The sequence below is a fragment of the Plasmodium yoelii genome, assembly GCF_900002385.2.
Source record: "Plasmodium yoelii strain 17X genome assembly, chromosome: 8".
NCBI classification, from domain to species: domain Eukaryota; phylum Apicomplexa; class Aconoidasida; order Haemosporida; family Plasmodiidae; genus Plasmodium; species Plasmodium yoelii.
In genome coordinates this window covers 217995-233345 of record NC_036180.2, presented here as the reverse complement: position 1 = coordinate 233345, position 15351 = coordinate 217995, and the positions used below count along the sequence as shown (strand labels likewise).

Here is a 15351-nt window from a genome sequence, read left to right as displayed (position 1 = left end):
TTTTACAAAAAAATAAGAATATGTGTCTAAGATAGTAGTCGATCTAAATTCTAAATATAAAACAATTTCAGACTTAATAGTTCTGTTACATTATATATAATAATATATACATATTATGTGTATACTTTATTATTTATTATTTTTTTTTGGTTGCATTAATTTTACGGATATGTTCAAAAATACCCATTTATCATATTTTCTTTTCTTTATTTTTCTCTTGACAATTTTAATATATTTTATAATTAACAAATTAGTAATTGTTGAATTTGCTATTATTTTATTATTATGTGACAATACTCTTTATTTTGTTTATATATTTGCATTTTTATTGTTTATTAAAAAAAAACAAGTAAACTAATAAAACAAATATTTTAATTTTATAATTATTTATGCATGTGCATTATCGTTGTGCAATTACACTTGTAACGAAATAGCACTTAATTTTTTTTATGTTAAACTAGGAACAGTGCTACAGAATAATACTGCTATTATTTATTTCTCTCCTTTATTTAATCGTATACCTATTCAATAATTTACTTAATCATTGGTTTTTTATCATTATTTTATTTTGTGTTAATATAACTTATTTAGCATTTTGCAATCACGATTTTACGTTTAAAGGTTTTTTTTTATCATGAATGGAAATATAAGTTATATGCATAAGGTTTTAATAACATTCAAAAAAGAAAACACTACGAAAAAATATATTAGAAATTATGTACAAATGCCCAAGTATAAATATATTGAAATATTTATATTTTCCACAATAAACTAAAAAGTAAAAATAAATTTATTTAAATCCTTATTGTAGATATAAATTATTTTCTTATGTCTCTTCTGTTTGCATAATAAATTAGACAATATCTATAATACATTGGTTGGCTAAAAAGTTGTTAAACTGTTTTCTTCAAAGAATTGAAATGGTACCTTAAAACTTAAACTATAATTTGTATACATTCACATATATGTGGAATGTATAAAACGAACAATGGTTTATTAAATCAATAATATATTTTATTCTATATTCATAATATTATATACCTCTTTATATATTATTCATTAAAATGTTAAGTATAATATAAAGAACCTACATTTTCCATAAAAAATGGTGCATATTATATATATGTAATACCATCCAAATTATTAATTTTTATTATTTTTATGTAAATATGAACAACCAAGTTATATAACATATTGTACGAATTTTTTACTAAAAAAAGTTAAAACACCAATATTATATATATTTTTATATTCTATTTCATATTATCAATGGTGTATACAACAAATACTATGATATTTCTGACTTTAGGATTTTGTTTTTTTATTTAAAAAAATATAATAGTAATCCTTAGTGAAATGCTATTTTCCATTAACGAAATAAAAATTTAATACATTTTTAAATCCTATAATATTTTGCATAATTTTTTATATAAAATAAGTAATTTAATAAAAATCAATAAACAAAATATACAACAAATATCTATAAGAATAAAAGGTGCAATCTTCATGTGGCTATGAGGTAATGGGATAATAATATTTTTTTTAATACTCATAGGTTTTTTCGGCGACAATATATATATAACATGTTATATATTTTTTTAAACTGATTATGCATATTTTCTTGAATATAAATAAATATTTTTTTTTTTTGTTTATTTATATAATATGTTGAAATGATGTTTTTGAAAATTGTAAAAAATTGAATAAGTTTATGTAAATTTTGAAAAGAGAACAAATAAGAAAAATATTTTATTATAAATAAAAAGATTATATATATATGCGAGAAATTGAATACTAACTTAACGATATAGTGATACATTTGTGTTAAGTCAGAAACAACTGTAAAATTTAATTTTTTATAAAACGTTATATATATGTATATATATAATTTGAAAGCTATATAAAAAAGATGGAAGAAGAAAGAAGAAATGATGTAACCTATTATAACAGTAATAATATTCTTGAAAAAAATGATAAATTTTTTAATTATTACATAGGCCAGAATATAATTAACGAAAATGAGATTGATGAATTTATGGAAATAATAAATAAAGAATTGCCCATTACTTTTAGGGTTTTAAAGAATAATAAATTTAACAATTTTATTCATGAAAATATAAAAAAAAAGTTAGAAGGCATATGTAAAAATAATTACTCTATAACACAATTAAATGAAGATGACCAGATTTATGAAATTTATTTAACAAGATCACAAATAAAGAAAGATGAAAATTATAAAAATTTATATAATTACTTAATAAATTTAAATGAAAGTGGGTATATATTCAGACAGGAACTAGTAAGTATGTTACCTGTTCTATTTTTGAAATTGCAAGAAAACTTTTTTGTTTTAGACATGTGTGCTGCTCCTGGATCAAAAACAGCGCAAATAGTTGATTATATGCATTTAATAGCTAATAAAAAAAGTAAAAATTATTTAATAAATAAATTTATTCAAAATAACCACGGCAAATTGTATAAACAGATTGGGAAGGGTGATGGCGAAAGTGGTGAAAGTGGTGAAGGTAGTGAACTCAGTGAAAATAAAAATGACGAAAATAAAAATGACGAAAATAAAAATGAAGAAAATAAAAATGAAGAAAATAAAAATGACGAAAATAATGCCTTTTCAGTGCTAAACGATAGCATTGATACTTTCCATAGTGCAATGGAAAATCCAAAGAAAGAAATTGACGTTCAAGATCCAATAAATGAAGAAAATATATACAAAACTTACTATAATATATTAGAAAACAATTTGTATGATGATGAATTTTTTAAGTATATTTTAAATGCTGATCATAATTTATATAATGAATATAAAAATTTAATATCAAATAATAACCCTACAGGAGTTGTTGTTGCAAATGATGCAAATTTTAAAAGATGTTGTATGTTATTTCATCGTTTGAAAAATATACATAGTAATTGTTTAATTGTAACAAATAACAATGCAGTTAGTTTTCCATATTTATATTTGAAAAATAAAGTAGATGATAGTTTCGAGAAAATATATTTTGATTCAGTTTTATGTGATGTACCATGTAGTGGTGATGGGACATTACGAAAAGATCGAAATATATGGATAAACTGGAATCCGTTAAATGCTTATAATTTATTTCAATTACAAGTTAATATTTTAAAAAGGTCAATTGAGTTAGTAAAAGAGGGAGGATATGTTATATATAGTACTTGCTCATTAAATCCTATTGAAAATGAAGCAGTTATATGCGAAGTATTTAATTTGTTACATAATAGTGAATCTTTAAAATTAATTAACTTTGAAAATGAATTAGTTAAAAAACTAAATTATAGAGAAGGCTTAACAGAATGGAAACTATTAATAGATGACAAATGGTTTAATACTTATGATGAATTTATTGATTATTTAAAAAACATTCAACCTGAAAAATTTAAAAAAATATATGAAAAAATTAAAAATGGCATGTTTACACCTAATAAAGAGTTTATGGAAAATATTAATTTAAAATATGTTAAAAGATTTTTTCCACATCATTATAATGCTGGCGGGTTTTTTATCGCTTTAATTGAAAAACGTGGACAAGTCCAATGGAAAGAAAGAAGTAAACATGATGTGATAAAACATATTATAAAGGCAAAAGGGGCCGATTTAAATGAATTGGAAAAAGAGGCAACCATTCGTAGGTATAAAAATAAAAAATCAAAAAAAAAAAAAAACAAAAAAAAAAAGCAAAATGAAAAGCAAGATGAAAAACAAAATGAAAAACAAAATGAAAAACAAAATGAAAAACATGGAATAAACAAAAATATGGATACTTCTGCCAATGATAAAATTAATAATATACACCATTCTGATGAAATTTCTGAAGCTATCGAAAAAGAACATAATGATATAATACCCCACGATAACCATGTACAAACAGAAAAACAAATTATAGGAAATGATGAAATAACTAAAAGTTATAATATGGTAGGTAGTGATGAATTTATGAATGATTATAATATGGTAAATAATTTTGATATAATAAAAAATAACAAAAATGGAGAAATGGATGAAATAACTGATAGTTATAATGTAGTAGGAAGTAGCAACATATTAAGGAAAAACCTTCTGATTCAAAACTCAAGTTCATCAGGATATGATATCATAGAATTGATAAATAAAAAGAGTGAAGAAAAATTGAACGATTACATAGGCAATAATGTTGCCAATGAAAATGTAAATGAAACAAGTTTTGAAGAAATGGAAAAACAGAAAGAAGAATACGAAGAGGAAGAAAAGAAAGAAGAAAGCGACGAGGAAGAAAAGAAAGAAGAAAGCGAAGAGGAAGAATGGGAAGAAGTTGGAAAAATGGAAGACATAGAAAAGGTTGAAGAAGAGAAAGTCATAATGGTAAACATTGATAAAGAACGGTATACAAATTACGAATATAAAGACGAATTCAATTTGTGTGTTGGTTCTGAACGATTGAAAAAACAACAAGAATATATACCTCTAAATTACTACGAAAGTTTATTAAAATCAAATGATTTATTAAATAAAATAAAAACGTATTTTAATTTAAATGATGAGTTTTTATCAATAAAAGATAATTTATATATTCATTTGAAAGATGATAATAATTCTAGTAAGTTAGGAATTAATGACAGAATAAATTCGAGTATTAAAAAAATAAATTTTGTTAGTAATAATACTAAAAATGTTTTGGAAAGTTATACCAAAATAAAATTAAAAATTATCAGTGCTGGAATAACAGTAATTCAAGTGGATAAAAATAAAAAAAATAATGTAGAAAATTATTATAGGATTAATTATAGTGGATGCATAAATTTTATGAATTTTTTTAAAAATATAGATGATTTTTTATTAAATACAAAATATAGGCAAGATATTATTAAAAATTTTTTTTCTACTGTTTATGAAAATAAGGAAAGAGTATTTGATTTTGATTCATATATGAATAAATTAATAGGAGAAAGAAAAAGCGTGATGCAAAAAAGTAGTTCAAATAAAAATGGAAAAGAAACAAAAGATGAATTAGATGAAAACGTATTATGTAAAAAAGAAACTGAAAATGTTACTCCTATTTCTAAGGATGATAAAAATGAAACAAGTCATAACAATATTGGTCAAGAAAATAATAGCACACTTGGTGATACAAACATTATATGGGTCAAAAGTGATGTCATATTGGATCTAATAAAAGTAGATAAATCAAAAATAAATAGCATAACTAATGAGACAATAAAACAAACTGAGCAACTAAATAAATATTCACCTAATGTATTATTGACATTGAATAAAAATAAACAAATTTTAGCTATTCCATCGAACAAAGGAAATATTTACGTGGATATTACAATTGATAAAAATTCCATTATGATGCTTCCTTACGTATTAAACTAAAATTCGAGGGATGTATCCACTGGCATATGCATACATTTTATACATGGAGATATTCTCACATGTATCCTCATGACATATTTATATAAATTTACACATATAGTTTTTTTACAATAAAACTGTCATATTTTAAAAGAAAAATATGTTCGCTAATATGGCTAACATAAATATTATAATTTTTTTTTTTTAAATTGTTTTTGTTTTATAAATTTTTCAAAAAATGTTGAATATAATTCACAAATAGAAAGAAAACCGAACAATATTTTTAATATTTAATTTTTTAATTATAATTTTTTTTTATCTTATTCAACTTATATAATTACATGAATCCTATATTTTATTATTCCATAAAAAGAATGAAAGGAAAAAGCCTTTACGTAAATAGTATTAAAACAATTTAATCATATATGTGATTATTAATGTTACTATATTTTTATTATAATTTATCACGATTAAATATAAAAAATAACTATAAAAGTTTAATACATAAAAATATAGATCTGACAATGGAAAACAAATGATCCATGTCACATGAACAAAAAAAAAAAAACATACAATGTAAAAGTATAATTTGTATGCATTGTTAAGTACATAAAACAGTACTTTTATTTTGTTTATTATTATGTCTTGGAAAGGATATGCAATTCGTAGAATTAATCATCAAGGGGTATTATATATACAGACTTATTTTGAACCCATATTTACGAACATGTTTTGATCTACATCGTCATCACTGTTAATAATATTGCAAAAATTATTCGCTGAATAGGGAATTTTCCCAATATCCTGTAATTTTGGCACATGATTTATTTTTTTTTCAATTGATTCACTGTTTATCTTTCGAATGTTTTCATTTTTTTTTTTTTTATAATCTTTCAAATTTGAATTATAGTGTGTATCTTTTTTAGAATCTATATTATTGTATTTTTTATTTTCTTTACTTATTTTTATACTATTAGTTGATTTTATATTTTTTTTTTCGAGTAGTTTTTTTTTGAGTTCTTCTATAAACATTTTTTTGCGATCGTTTTGAGTGTCAGTTACTATAGTATTATTTTTTCTTTTTGTAGAATTTAGGTTTTTTTCATGTGTATTTAGAATTTGCATTTTTTGTGTCTCTTTTTTTTCTGATTTATATTTATTATTTAAATTATATGTTTTGGTATTTTGGGGTTCTTGATATATATCAATACTGCTACGTCTACTATTACTAATATTACTATAGTTATTTTTATTGCTATTATTAATTTGATTAATTGGTAATTGTTTCGTTAAATTCTTTTTAGTTTTTAAATTGCTTTTCTGTATACTTTCACTTGGTGTATTTTCATGACTATTAAATACATTTTCAATATATTTTGATTCGAACAAAATGTTGGGATTTACATTAACGTTTTGAACAACTATATCATTTTTTTCAAACTCATTAAATGGAATATTAGATAAACTGTTATTTTTATATACGTTATACGAATTAATATTACTTACAAGATTTTTTGGCAACTTATATATATTCATTGAATTTATGCCAATATTAGAACTTTTTAGTTCATCTGATTTATTAGAATAAAATGATGAATCATTTTGATCATGATAACAAATTGGATTTATTTTATCCTTTTTTTGTGTATCATTTATGTTGCTATTTTGATATGAAGAATTATATGAAGCTGATTTCAACTCATTTAAATTGGTAATTTTATATTCCTTATTTTTCACATGTTTGTTTTTTATATAATTTTTATTTATTTCTTGATTAACTTCATTATTTACTTCATCCCAGTTTTGATTATTATATTCATCATTAATTCCATCATCTGTAAATACCTGTATATCATATTTACTAATATTATTTTGTGGTGTATTAAGAAATATGTCTTGTTTTTTATTTTTTTTAGATATATAACTTAGTGTGCTACTATTTAATACATGCTTAGATGTATTTGAATATGTTTCCGAATTAAATATATCCAATTTATTTTTATATTGATTATAAATTTGGTCATTTGATGAATGTTTATTATTTTCCTCATTATTTTCTTCATTATTTTCTTCATCATTTTCCTCATTATTTTCATTTGTGGTTGAGTTAATTTTAATACTAGGAAAAATACTACCTTGTTTGATTAATTCTATAAAAGATTCATTTGTATTTATTTCGACATGTTTAATAGCATCTTCATATTCGCTGATTTGATTATTTTCTATTTTTTTTTCATTTTTTAGTAAATTTTGCAAACTTTTTTGTGATTCCCATTTTGTTAAACTTCTATTTTCAAAATATTCAGATGCATTTGATGACATGCTTGAATTGGAATCTTGATGTATCACATCTTTGACAAAATTACTTGTATCTGATATATCACTATCTTCAGTACTGCCTGTATCCATATATATATTATCTTTTTTTAATGAATATTCATTTTTTTCTAAATCAATACTATTAGGGCACCATGAATATGTACTAATTATGTTATTAAAATGTTGGATATAATATGAATTATTGAATGAATTAATTATACGTTTATTAACATTTTTTTCATTGTTTATTATACGGCATTTATTATAATATCTATTTTTAATTTTCATTTTTTCTTCTTTTTCATTTTCTTCACTTGAAAAATTATATCTGTTTTTCTTTAAAAAACCTGATAGCATCATTTCATTACTTTTGTATGTATTTTTTTCTGAAGTATCACTATGTTTTAATTGCTTTTGTTTATTATTAGATGTTTTTTTTTTCCCCATATTACCAAATGCATTTCCACTATCATTACTGTTACTTTCACTTTTGCTTTGATTTTTGCTGGCACTACTTTTATTACTATTATTGTCGCTCTTACTACTACTATCACTTTTGCTGCTATCATTGGAATTAGTATTTTTTTTTGTTGCATTTTTTAGTTGATTACCAATTTTATTGGGGCTATTTAATTCGTTTAATATTTCATCTATTTGTTTGTCTAATGTTTCATCATTTTCTTTAATCAAATTTATAGTTTGTCCATTTTTTATTTCAAAATCATTAGAATATTTATGCGTATTAAATTTTTTGAAAAAATTGTGCGAAATTTTTCTTTCTGAGTCTGGATAATTTTTATTTTCAAAAGAATTGTTATTTTCAAAAGAATTATTATTTTTCACAAAAAAAGAATTAGTTGATGTGCTTCTATTTCTACTGTTTGATTTTTCGTTATACATATTTTGATGGGTTAGGTAATATTTTCCGTTTAATGAAAGTATGGAAGTATTATTTAATTTTTCTGAATTTTTATTTCCTTTTGTAATTTCTTTTTCTTTATTTTGTTGAATATTTATATTATTTTTTGCATCTGGTGATTGAACAATATTCGAATTGTCCTTAATTTCATAACTTATAAAATTATTATTATTATCATTTACATTATTAAATGTAAATTTTTTTTTTTCATTTTCTTCGTTATTATATAATTCGAAATGTGTATATTTTTTTAAATAATCAATATTTTCATCACTTTTATATTTAAAAGATTCGTAAAACATATCACTACCAACTAACAGTTCGGTTAAATCATTTTCTGTTGATGAGTTTGTTTCTGATATTTTATTTCGAAATCCATAAACATCATTAAATATATTTTTATTAGGTTGATAAATTTTTATTTTATTTTTATTATCAAGTATATCAATTTTGTCTATATTTATGGTTTTGCTATCGTTGAGAATGTTTGATATTTTTTGGGTTGGTTGGTGACCAAGATTATGAATAGAATTTGGACTATTGCTTATTATTAAATTTATATTTGGTTTTTTTATAATTTCTTGGCTCATTTGATTTTTCTGAAATTCTTGTGAATGGTTTTCATTTTTTATTAATTCAAAACCTGAATTTTCAATGTTGTTATTTTTATTTGAGTTTTCTAAATTATATATACTATTATATATATCATCATTTCCGCTAGTAATGTTCTTAAAATTTTGTTTATGTTTAATAGTATTTTCGTCTTTCTCATTGATGCTAAATAAATTATTAGAAGCTTTTTTATCTTTGGAGAAAAATAAAGAATTGTTTTTCTCATTTATATTGTAATATAAATTTTCATATTTATTACTTAACGAATCAGTACATGAAACAGGGTTATTCATTTTTGTTTTAGATATATTTTTTTCTAAATTTGTATGGTTTTCGTTTTTTTTTAAGTTTGTTAATTTAATTGGGATATAATTCATTATGTCTTCTTTTATCTTTTCTAAAGTATTTAATTTTTTAACATTATATATGTTAGATATATCACGTTTTTCTTCGTTAGTTTTTACATTAAGATTAATAAGTTTTGTATTATAACTCCAGTTTTTTAAAACATCAGTTTTGTTTAAAAAATTATTATCACAACTATTACTGTTGCTATAATTGCTTTTCAACATGCTCATATTAAGAAAATTTGTTGAGTTATTGTTATATAAATTTGAGAAGAATGTATTTTCTTTATTTCTTTTTTTGTCTAATTCTTTAAATAATTTGCTTCCATCATATGTATCATAATATTTTGAAAAATTATTTTTTTCATTGAAACTACTAAATAAGTCAATTTTTTTCAGAAACGTATTGTTTTTTTTTATATATTGTTTATCATTATTATTCTGTTTTAATTTGTGTATGAATTCTGATGTATTATAAGCATGTTTTATTTTGTCTACTTCTGTTTCTTTGGTATTTTCCCTTTTATTATTATTCCTATTAATGACTACTTCATTATATATATTTATATTATATGAATTATTATTTTCTAAATATTTATTAATATAATCTAATAGGAAGGTATCATTAAATTCATTGTCATCTATACCTATATTGCTAGAAGAGGATAAATATTTTTTTAAATTTTTTATAAGATCATAATTATCAATATTAAAGTTATTACTATTACTTATATTATCATTTGATATATTCTTAGTTGAATAATTTTTTTCTTCAATTCGTTTTATATATTCTGAATTATATCCATACTCCTTTTCATAATTATCATCGTCATATTGATCTATTATTATTTGTTTATGTTCATCATATTTTCCTTGTGTTTTTTTCTTTGAGTCATAGTTTATATTATTGCTATATATACAAAAGTTTTCAACAAAATTATTTTCTTTTTTATCATTTTTTTTGTGATGTTTATGACTACTACTACTGTAACAGTTGCTATGGCTTCTTTCACTACTTTTATTTTTGTTTACATTTGTCTTTTTCATGAATTTAGTATCCTTTAATTTTTCTAAGTCTTTTATAGAATTGTACAAATTTTCGATTTCATCAGTTTCTTCACTTTCGTTTTCCTTCAATTTATTTTTATCTTCTTCATCCTTTACATTACTATAACTACTTAGAATATCCTCATTGTTATGCTTTGTTTCCTTTATGTTGGGTGATAGATTAAAACAGGATTCAACTAACAAATTATTATTACTGGTTTGACTTTTTTCGGAAATTGGATCGTTATCAATATATTCCTTTAAAGAATTATAGGGTAACTCACTAAGCTCTTTAATGTTTTTGATTTCTTTTTTAAGGCATTCAATACTATCTTTAGTTTTTGTCTTTGGTATAGTAATTTCATCAAGTTTTGATGGAGATGTTAAAATTTCTCTAATATTTAATTTTTTTACATCAGTTAATTCTTTAGTGGTATACATTCCTTTGTTTGGCGTATTTGATTCTGAAATAATATTGTCTAATATATCGGTACATTTTTTATTTTTTGTCATAGAATCACTCTTGTTAGTTTGAAGTGTTTGCATATTTAGACTTTGATGAAATTGCTCATTATTATTCGAATTGTCAATTATATTTGAAATATTTTCTTTATATGCACTCTTTCTAGTGTTTGAATAAGTTGGTACTTCATCATTTTGTTTATTATCCATAATATTCGAAGAAGCAAGTGAATTAACTTTTTCAGTTTTAACATTTTTAATAAAATTACTTAAAATTTCATCAAAATTATTAATAAGTTCAATTTCCGATTCGTAATATAAATTACTAGATAAGGCGTCTGCAAAACTTTCCTTCATGAATTCATTTCCCGTGTTTTGAATAATTAATGTTTCTGCATATTTTAATAAATCATTGAAATTTATATTTTCACCATTATTTTTGTATTTGTCTTGTATTAAAGTACCATCTGCATCTTGTAAACTAAAACCATTAAATTTAATATTGCTATTTTTTAAAATATTTATATCATCAATTTTATTATATTTCCAATTTTCTATAATAGCATCTATATTATTGATGTTATAACTTTTTATATTGTTATTTTTGTTTTTATAATCATATGAATTATTTAATAAAATTGAATTCTCCTTATTTTCTTCTAAAACGTGTGCCCTTTTTTTTTCTAAATCATTATAAGTATAATCATTAAATAAAAATGTTGCATGATCATTTATTTTGTTATTATATTGATAATAACTATTAGTATTTTTTTTGTTTTCTTGAGTATATTCATCTATTTCTTTTATAAGACTTTGTAAAATATCGGAAGAATTTATTGCAATGTGGTTATTTAATAATTCGTGTGTGCTATGATTTGGAGCTAAAGATGATAAAAATAAGTTTATATTATTATTATTATCCTCAATAAAGGATTGCATATTAGATATATCAAAATAACAGATATCATCCCCATCGATATTTATATCCTCTAAAAAGTTATTTATTATTCCATTTAATGAATTTCCATTATTATTATTAGGTAATAAATCACCACTTAAAAGTGATGAGGATTTTAAGGGGGAATAAGGTTGTACAATTTTGTTTATAATATTTATATTGTTACTTAAAACTTGTGTAATGTCAAATAGTTTGATGTCACCTTGTTTTTCAATACTATTACTTTGATAAAAATATTTTTGTATTTCATTTGAATTTTTAAGCAAATGATAAAAATCGTTGTTAAACTTCTTACAATCTAAATTTTTACATGTCAACCATTCATTATATACTCTATCAATAATACCAGGATAATAATACCAAAAATAGTTTTCGTTCGTTTTATTACATTTATCTGGAGAAACGTTTGGAGATGCTGAATAAATAGGTATGTTAAAATATTCATTAGTACAGTTTGTAAATATTGAATTTGATTTATTAACATTCTTTTTTTTATTTATCCAATAAAAAGATGAATCATTTGTTTTTTCTAATGTACCCATCAAATTTTGATTACTTAGATTATTACTATCAAATTCACTTTTATATGATGGGGTAATATCATAGATGGATTTACTTATATTATGCATATCATTCATTTGAGGATTTGATTTTGTTTCATTTTTCTTTATATTACTACAATTACTTATGATTTCATCATTTAGTATATTTGTATCTATTTTCAACTCACTTGACATAGACAATTCATTGAATTTGTTTTTTCCTAAATTATTAAAACCTTCATCATTTATTTTGGAATCTGTATTGTTGATTTCTGATTCTGACTCAATTAATTTAGTAAGTATTTTCTTTTTATTCAAATAATATATTAAATCGTCATAATTTTTTACTAACACCCCAATTATATGTGAATATTTGCTATAGAACAATGAATTTGAATCACTATTCGAATATTCGCAATTTGTTAGATAATAGTAATTATTTAGGGTTTTATTACCCTTACGTTTATTTTTATTTAGTTTTTCATCTTGAATATTTGTTACCTTTTTAAGTAATAATCGAGAATTTTTCTTTATAATATTTTTGTAACTATTAGTATTATTATTATTATTATTATTATCATCAAAACTTGATACATTTTTATTTGTTATTGTTTCTGGTTCACCAGCAATGCTTAGAGAATTACTGGACATATCAGATGATGTATCAATTACATCTAATACTACATCTCCTTTTCCATTATTATTGTATTTGGATGTTTTATTTTTGAATTTTTTTTGTTTCTGATAATTTGAATGGTGATTATTATTTCCTTCATTAGCATTATGTTTTATTGCATAATTTATATCTTCATTTGTTAAATCGTTAGAGTCTATAATTGTATTTAATAAAAGTTGTTTATATAAATGAAATTCGTTATACATATATTTGCGTATGTCTACCTCTACATCTTTACTGTTTTGTTTATAAGCGTACAATATTTGGTCATTATCACCCAAACATAATAAATATTTATCCTGCTTAAAATGTATTTCGCCATTAACACATTCATTAAAACTTTTGGTGGAATAAGGAAAGACATTTGAAAAATATATCTTTCTTTGAGCAAACAATTTAGATAAAAAATTTTTATTTGAAAAGAAAACATAAAATGTATATAATAAATTAAGTGCCAAAAAAAATATTAAATATGTCATATAAAATAAATAAATATTGTTAAGTAATTTGTTCGTTCCTTGTGCTTGCATATTTACTATTATTTTATTATTTATTGGATTATTTATGGGTAAAGACGTAGATACTATAATAAGATTTGTTATTATTAAACTCGTCTGAACGATTAGCATTAAAATATTACTAAATGACCGCAAAGTATATGTTAAAAAACTGCTTACAAATAATATTATAGAAAAAATTGTAAGTAAATTACTTTCTAAAGCTATAAATATAAAGAAAAATGCTAATACTCCAAATGAAAAAATAAGGCATACGTCAAGAAAATTAAAAAGAGTGATTACATTATGATATATCCAAATATGTTTTTGTCTGTATTTTTTTATACCCTTCAATGAAATCATATATGTAAATAAAATTAATGCATATAAAAGACAAAGGCATGTTTCTAGCATTAGCAAATTTCTGTTTGCATTTATATTTATATTATCATTTAATCCTACAACAATATTGACTATCCCATTTTTATTAATATTCGCATATGAAAAAGCTGTAGCTATGGATATTAAAATAATTGCGATAATCGAATTCAACAATGCCATATTAGAAAGAGCATATTTTAATTGCATTGATATCATAAATAATAATATTGATAATAGAATTCCCATCCATTCATTCATAAAAGAAAATATTATTAACAATGTAAAAAACATACAACTAAATATACAATTTATGTCTCTAAACTGAAGTAATCTTGAAATATATTGCTTTTTATATGATTCGTTATACGATTTTAATACATTTTTCATTATATTATTTATTTTTACTTTTACTTTTTCTAATTTTTCTGGAATATTTTCTTTTGACAAATGAAGTTTGTAACGATTCGTATTTGTATCTTGATTATGTTTGGTGCTATTAATTTGTATGTCATCACTTTGGCTATCATTAATTTCGTTCTTTTCATAATGTTCATTATATTGATAAAGATTTGTATTCGAATTATTATTACTCCTTTTTTCTATATTTATGTTTGATGTTTCGAAATTTTCTCTTTCTTCTATGGTTTCATTGATTTTTATTTCTTCTGATTCTGTATTATTATCAACATCATGAGATAATAATTTGCTATAACTCATAATTTTATTGTATTCTGTATCATTAACATCTAAGCTTTTGTTAAAAATATCTATGATTTTATTTTCTTCCTCAATCCTTTTTTCTAGAATATCAATTTTATCAAAATATTCACTTGTGCCCAGACTAATATCGTCTGGTTTTTCTCCATCTTCTTCTTCTATCATTTCAGATAAATTGTCATGGAAATTTATTGCATTTTCTATATCCCTTGAATTTATATTACTTAATTTATACATATTTTATGTTTTGTTTTACGTATATTGAAGCTTGTTCGTTTTGGTTTTCTTTCGGATTTCCAATGTGGAATATAACATATACACTATTTTATATAAAATAATGAATATTAAATATCCAATTTATGTTTTTTTTTATTTTATTATTTTGTCTTTTTTTTCAAATAAAACATTCTCTTGATGATAGCAATATATTCAGTGTGAATTATAATAAATATTTGAACCATGTAATATTAATAAAACAAAAAATTACAAATAATGCATATGATGCA

General features: G+C 21.8%; 2 protein-coding genes across 2 annotated transcripts; one reads left to right on the top strand and one right to left on the bottom strand.

Annotated features, from left to right (window-relative positions):
- Positions 1 to 1909: 1909 nt before the first annotated feature.
- PY17X_0804600 (methyltransferase, putative) lies at positions 1910 to 5389 on the top strand (the record flags this gene model as incomplete). Its single annotated transcript, XM_022955644.1, has 1 exon — positions 1910 to 5389. The coding sequence occupies one exon, from the start codon at positions 1910 to 1912 to the stop codon at positions 5387 to 5389; it is 3480 nt and encodes a 1159-aa protein (XP_022811896.1).
- A 681-nt stretch (positions 5390 to 6070) lies between these two features.
- On the bottom strand, positions 6071 to 15082 carry PY17X_0804500 (conserved Plasmodium protein, unknown function; the record flags this gene model as incomplete). The annotated part of the gene is made up of 1 exon (XM_022955643.1): positions 6071 to 15082. One exon carries the CDS (start codon positions 15080 to 15082, stop codon positions 6071 to 6073), a length of 9012 nt encoding a protein of 3003 aa, XP_022811895.1.
- Positions 15083 to 15351: the final 269 nt, after the last annotated feature.